General features: G+C 31.9%; 2 protein-coding genes and 1 non-coding gene across 3 annotated transcripts; 2 read left to right on the top strand and 1 right to left on the bottom strand.

Annotated features, from left to right (window-relative positions):
• Positions 1-1,739: 1,739 nt before the first annotated feature.
• On the bottom strand, positions 1,740-1,812 carry TRNAA-AGC (transfer RNA alanine (anticodon AGC)). The gene has a single exon. It is a non-coding gene; the product is annotated as a tRNA-Ala (tRNA).
• A 1,957-nt stretch (positions 1,813-3,769) lies between these two features.
• Positions 3,770-4,775, top strand: LOC131647863 (protein FAF-like, chloroplastic). The gene has a single exon (XM_058917682.1). The coding sequence runs from the start codon at positions 3,803-3,805 to the stop codon at positions 4,721-4,723; it is 921 nt and encodes a 306-aa protein (XP_058773665.1). The 5' UTR covers positions 3,770-3,802; the 3' UTR covers positions 4,724-4,775.
• Positions 4,776-5,434: 659 nt separating this feature from the next.
• Positions 5,435-5,884, top strand: LOC131651034 (uncharacterized mitochondrial protein AtMg00860-like). The gene has a single exon (XM_058920716.1). The coding sequence runs from the start codon at positions 5,435-5,437 to the stop codon at positions 5,882-5,884; it is 450 nt and encodes a 149-aa protein (XP_058776699.1).
• The last annotated feature ends 1,051 nt before the right edge of the window (positions 5,885-6,935 follow it).

The following is a 6,935-nucleotide window of genomic DNA, read 5'->3' as shown; positions in this document are numbered from 1 at the left end:
TCGAATCCACTGAGCATAAAGAGGATCAAAGACAAAGGGTTTGGTGAACGATCTATGAATTTCTCCTTGTTCTTCGAAATCAACATGATGTGCATTGATCGAGACTATGTATGGTAATTCTTGTTATCTAATTGTGGAGCAACAAGAATGAAAGCGGGATTTTCGTTTGGATGGGGATAGTAGGGATTGGCGGGGTTCGTCACTAATTCACCATAGCTCTAGTAATCCATAGGAGAAATTGCAAAAAAAATCGAGAGAGATCAAGATTAAAGTTGTGGAATCTTGAACAAATGAAAAAGAAAGGAAATGAGAAATGGTCACCAGAGCTCAGTTGAGCCCTGATACCATGTTGATATTGCAAGAAGAAAATATGGAAAGAGATATTTTCATTATGCTTCAATAATACGTTACATAGTAGTGTAAAGGGTATTTACATATTCATATATGAGGCCTATGCTACCAATATATATTATTGTTCTATGTACACAAGGGTAACTTATATGCACCATATAGTGGTTATATTGATAAATACATAAACTAAAAGCTTATTAAAATAGTAAAAATTAGATTAATACACTTGTATTATGTTGGCACTTGTGAATGTCATCTTTAAGTCGCTTTTGTCTCTTTCATTCATGTCATCTTTTAATCCCTTTGTGTGTGTGCACGCGTGCTTTTTACATGTAATATTAGTGGTGATATCTCATATTTTGACCTCGAAAGTTATGTGAGTACACATACACACAACTCAATTTATTTTCTTTATTCTCCTCAATAATTTGCTCAAAATGTTTGAAGAAATGTATGTTATCTATATTTAGTTTTATACAAGATTTGAAGTAAGCATCCACACTTTCACTAAATTGATTATTTTGCAAGTCAAGTGTGAATTTCTTTATGTAGCATGAATCCTTTTTTTTAATAGCATAAACTAATTTAATCCAATCATTTTCATGAAGATTATATTGACTGACCAAATTGTCCATGCTATTATAAAATCCACTTCATCATTAAATTCAAACAAGAGTTTCTTGAAACCTCTTTGAAAAAATTCTTCCCTTCATCAAGTTCCCGAGGAGTTTGTTTTCATTCTACAACAAGTGTCATGTGCTTAAATCTTGCTAAGTCGTGTGCCTCACTTTAACAAGTGCTCTAGCCATTATCTCATCTTGGTCAGTAAATACAATATTTGGTTTTTGTTTCAATATGCCTATAAGAATGTACCAAACAACCATTTCAATAATTTGATTGTCTTGTCATACAACAATGCTGAAGCAAAAATGATAGAACATCTATAGTTCTAGTAACTAGAAAATGGATCTAGTGGTCTATTAGCATGGTTGTTTTTTCTTAATTACACCATGTTGATTTCATTATGAAACTTAATGTGAAGATCGATAATAAGGGGAAAGCAACAATTTGTTTTGTTCTTTACTTAATTACAAATACTCGATCTCAAAAAAGATGTGCTTAGAAAATATCCACAGAAAAACGAATAAACATGTAAATAGTTTTAATAATTAGAGTCAATTATATAGTGTAAAAAAGTTATTAAAAATGTGAGTTTTTTCTAAGAAATACTTTGATCGAGTTTAAACAAAATTTTCTAAAAACATGCATAAAAAAATAAAATATAAATAACGATGCAATAATTATATATCTTTAAATTATGATAAAATTAATGTATACTCAAACAAAAAATATATTATTTTTTAATTAAATAAAAAACACAATAGTTGTGGAGATGCGGGGTATCGATCCCCGTACCTCTCGCATGCTAAGCGAGCGCTCTACCATCTGAGCTACATCCCCATGTTAGAAAAATTTTAATGTGTTTTTATTAAATATGTTTCTTCTAACTATAATATTCATAGCTTAATACTCTTTTTTTGTCCCGTGTCTTTTACTCTCGATTTATTTTGGTTCCTTAACTATACAAACTGAATCACGTAAGTTATTTCGGTCTATTATGTTAGTCAAAGTCAATCAATAAAACTATATGGCATTGATGTGGAATGTAATAGGGCTTATACCAATTTTGTGTCTGATTTAGTGGGAAAAAAATATGTCAAAAAAATATGTTTTGACTTTTCAATGATTTTCTTCTTCGTCAAAAGACAAATCCAAATGCTCAAGGTCCCCCAGTTCTTACTAATCTCTATGGGAATAACTCCACTGAATTGAGTAAAAGAAAAAAACACTCATTTTAACTTCCCAATAAAACCATAATCGTAACCATTCATACCATTTGAAGCTAAATTCAAAACCTCTAAACTATCAAGAGAAGATAAAAAAAATTAGTTGTCACTCCAACAATCTTATTAAATCTCAAATTCGAAACCCTCAATTTTTTCAAACCTTGAAAATAAAAAAGGAAGACAACCACAAATAAAATATGGAAGATTTCCTAACAAATAACTCTTACAACTCAAACAACTTATCCTAATTTCAAATTCGTAAAGAGGAAAATACCAAATTCAGAGTAAGGATGTGAGTTGTGGTTACCATCATCGCCTTCATTGTTATCGATGATGAAAGGGATGACGAAAAAATTTGAATCACGGTGGACACCATACCATAAACATTGACCAAAGGAAGGGTTCATCATGGAAAGTACATTGGCGGACATCATACCATATAGCGGACACCATCTCACAATAGAAGAAACAAGAATCAATTCAAGAAAACATTTATTCTTCTCCTTTTGATTAGAGAGAGAGGGGGGTGTTTCTAAAAACCTTAATTATAAATTGTGAAAGGAAATAGAAGATGCAGAAAAGGAATGAAGAAGAAAAAGAAGACTCAACGCAAAATCGTGAGGATTATGGGTTGATTATCTTGTTCATTTATGCTTATGCTGTCGGATTTTAATTTCCATTTAGATTCGATATAGAAGTTAATTTTAATGAAGACAAAAAACCTATTTCAGTAACTAATTTTTTATGTTGCTAAATCGATTACAAGCGAAAATTGATGTCTTTACGAATATTTTGATTAAAAAGACTAACGTGATATATTTTGAAAAATTGAGGGATCAAAATGATCTTCTTCATAATGATGGAATCAAAATGAACTTTGAGCATAAGATACGGAACGAAAAAGAGTATTAAACTAATATTCAACATACAATTAAATTAATTAAATACACTAATTGATCTCAATTATATACAATTAACATTGACTTTATATGACAATCAAACACTTGGACTCGAGTGAACAAACTCCTACTAAAGAACGAAAGTTCGAGAAATACTGAGTTGGATTCTTTCTAGATTACAATGTAAATTTTCTAGTTCATACTCTACACAATAACCTCTTATTCAACAGCTGAATTATGAAGGAATTCAAGATAATCATATTAGATCAAGAGAAATCTATAGAGTGAATTAGAAACTACATCTTAATTTAAAACCTGAAGACAATAAATATATAGATTTTTCTCATTAATATCTTAATATGCTGTTTAACACTCACTTTTTAATCTAAAGTGAGATTACTAATTCACATTTGACAAAAAAAAAAACATATAAATGAAACTTTTCAAAATTGTGTATAAAAGCTAAAGTGAACCAACAACACCCTCCCTTTAACCATGGCCCATAGTACAAAATTTAAAACCTTACTTTAATTTTGTGGTACTTTTGTTAAGTGAATATAAAAACACAGTGGAAACCAACAAATAGAATATTGAGACAGCTGAAGTAGCTTTTTGGCAGCTTATAAATACTCCTCAATTCATCATATCAATCAACCACAACCATTCTTCACTTCTTCTTTATCTTTTGCAACTATATCACTTCCAATGACAAAAACCAATTCCTCCCAACAACACTCAAACTCAAAAGTTCCTAGTGATCAATTGGATATATGGAGTTCAATTTTGAACCAAAAGAACAAAGATGAAGCTTCACAATCAAAAACCAGTCCCTATATTCACCCACTTGTCAAAAAATCAGAAAGTTATTTAAGTGAAAAGAGTCTTGAAATTTGCACAGAGAGTCTTGGATCAGAATCTGGTTCAGATGGGTTCTCTTCTTCTTACAAATCATCATCATCTGAGGGTAATAGTTCAGAAGATGATGAAAAATTGAAAGAAACGGTGAACATGGTGGTGAAGAAGCCTCGCTGTTTTCCTCCTCCACTTTCTTCACTCACTAGTCAAATTCAACAACTCCAAATGAGTCCTCACCGTGACAATGGAAGGTTGTTTTTGTCCCTCCAAGTTGCGTCGGTTCCTTCACACAACAATTTCTTCTCTAAACGACATAACGGTCGCCTTATCCTCACTTTTGCTGATGAACAAGAAGAAGAAAGTGTTGATGAGTTTGTGAAAGATGAGTGTGTTATAGAGAAACCACAGTTGAGTGGTTTAGAGATTATGGTGCATAAGGAAATTGTGTTATTTGACAAGAATCAAAAATGGGTAGAGAGGTTCAAGAGAGAGACCAGTTTTGAGGATGTTAGAGTTGTACAAATACATAAACATGGTTCATGGCCTCGATTTCTCAATCAACAAAATAACTTGTCGTTCATGAAGGAAAATGGTAATAGAAGTAACAAAGATGTTGTCTATGGGAACATACATCAAAGTTTAAAGGAAACACGACAACAATTGTTGGTTTTGAGAGAGAAGAATGGAGATTTCTTGATTAATGATTTAAAGTGTTACAAGGATTCTACATTCCAACTCCAAACTCCAAGACCCATTAAGTTAATAGAGTAATTTCTTTACATATTTACAGATATATTGGTCATCTATAAAATTAATATTTTGTTGTTCACACTCTTGCATTTTATTAATATCATATTCATAAATAAGATTTTTTTTTTATTGATAACAATTACGATTTATTAATAAACAAAATTTAAAATTTTTCAAAACACAATTCCCTAAAAAATAGCATGTTAAGCAAATAATACTTTTATTTTTAAATAAAGTGGAGAGCTTTCTTAAAATTTGTGAATTAAAATTGAAAAATAAATTGTAGTCCTCACAATTCTTAAAATCACCTCATAACACCAAATTTATGTGGCGGTCAAACACTTCAGAAAAATTGTAGTCGTGCTAAGTAAAAATCATCTCGCAATTTTGTTAGGTGTAATTCACGTCTTAATTCTCTTGTCAGCATGTGCAAAGCGCTCAGAGCAGGGCGTCAAGGAGATTAGACAAGTGAAAAACACATCGCAATAGATAACATTTATTTGTTGGATGTTTAACCCCTCGTATATAAAAATTTATTTAATAAAAAACTATCATATTATATTTATACTACAAATATTCATTTTAATATATATAAAAATATTAATATAATAAATAATTTTTAGACATATTTAATATAACCGTCCTTATCTGGATCAATTTGTGGTAGTATTTATTGATGATATTCTAATATATTCCAAGTCTGAAGAAGAACATGTTGAACATTTGCGAACCATGCTGCAATTGTTGAAAGGGAAGGAATTATATGCTAAATTATCGAAATGTGAGTTTTGGTTGGAGAAAGTTAGTTTTCTTGGTCATGTTATTTCAGGTGAAGGTATTGTTGTGAATCCATCCAAAATAGATGCAGTGTTACAATGGAAAACTCCAAAGACGGTTACAGAAATTAGAAGTTTTCTAGGCTTGGCTAGTTATTACAGGAGGTTCATTGAAGGTTTTTCCAAGTTAGCACTTTCGCTAACTCAGTGGATTTGCAAAGGTCGGGCATTCATGTGGGATGTCCAGTGTGAGGAAATTTTTACTGAATTAAAGAAGAAATTGACGACAGCCCCGATATTGATATTACCTAATCCCGAAGACTCATTTGTGGTATATTGTGATGCTTCTAAATTGGGCTTAGGCGGTGTGCTTATGCAGAATAATAAGGTAGTAGCGTATGCGTAAAGACAATTGAGGATTCATGAAAGAAACTATCCTACTCATGATTTAAAACTAGCTGCAGCGGTCTTTGTATTGAAGATTTGGAGGCACTTTCTGTATGTCTCTAGATTCAAAGTGTTTAGTGATCATAAGAGCTTAAAGTATATTTTTGACCAAAAGGAATTAAATATGAGGCAACGAAGATGGTTAGAATTACTAAAGGATTATGATTTTGGCTTAAATTACCATCTGGGTAAAGCTATTGTTGTTGTGGATGCTTTAAGTTGGAAATTGTTACATATGTCAGCCATGATGGTTAAAGAATTAGAATTGATATAGTAGTTCAGAGATATGAGTTTGGTTTGTGAGTTAACACCTCAGAGTGTGATGTTGGGAATGCTAAAGATTAACAGTGATTTCTTGGATAGTATTAAAGAAGCTCAGAAGTTGGATGTAAAGTTGGTAGATTTGATGATTGAAAGTAACCAAGTCGGAGGTGGTGATTTCAAAGTGGACGAACAAGGTGTGTTGAGATTTCATGATAGGATTTGTATTTCTAATGACACTCAGCTGAAGAAGATGATTTTAGAAGAAAGTCATAGGAGTGGTTTGAGTATTCATCTGGGTGCGACGAAAATGTACCAAGATTTAAAGAAGTTATTTTGGTGGAGTGGGTTGAAACACGATATGGCACAGTTTGTGTATGCGTGTTTGACTTGTCAGAAGTCGAAAGTCGAGCATTAGAAGCTGACAAGATTAATGCAACCGTTAGAGATTCCAGAGTGGAAGTGGGATAGTATATCGTGTGGATTTTGTGACAAGTTTTTTGAGTACACTAAGAGGATATGATGAGATTTGGGTAATTGTTGATAGACTGATAAAATCAGCTCACTTTATTCCGATAAATATCAGTTTTTCGATACCGTAGTTGGTAGAGATTTATATTCGGGTAATTATGAAGATGCAATGTGTTCCATCGAGTATTGTGTATGATAGAGACCCACGATTTACTTCTGTGTTTGGGAAGAGTTTGCAAGATGCGTTAGGTTCTAAGCTGAAATTGAGTTCGGTGTGT

The sequence above is a fragment of the Vicia villosa genome, linkage group LG2 (genome assembly GCF_029867415.1).
Source record: "Vicia villosa cultivar HV-30 ecotype Madison, WI linkage group LG2, Vvil1.0, whole genome shotgun sequence".
Lineage (NCBI taxonomy): Eukaryota > Viridiplantae > Streptophyta > Magnoliopsida > Fabales > Fabaceae > Vicia > Vicia villosa.
This window is presented reverse-complemented; position numbering and strand designations above follow the sequence as displayed.

Coding starts and splice junctions, on each gene's coding strand:
- LOC131647863 (XM_058917682.1), top strand. CDS start 3,803: ATGACAAAAACCAATTCCTCCCAACAACACTCAAACTCAAAAGTTCCT.
- LOC131651034 (XM_058920716.1), top strand. CDS start 5,435: ATGCTGCAATTGTTGAAAGGGAAGGAATTATATGCTAAATTATCGAAA.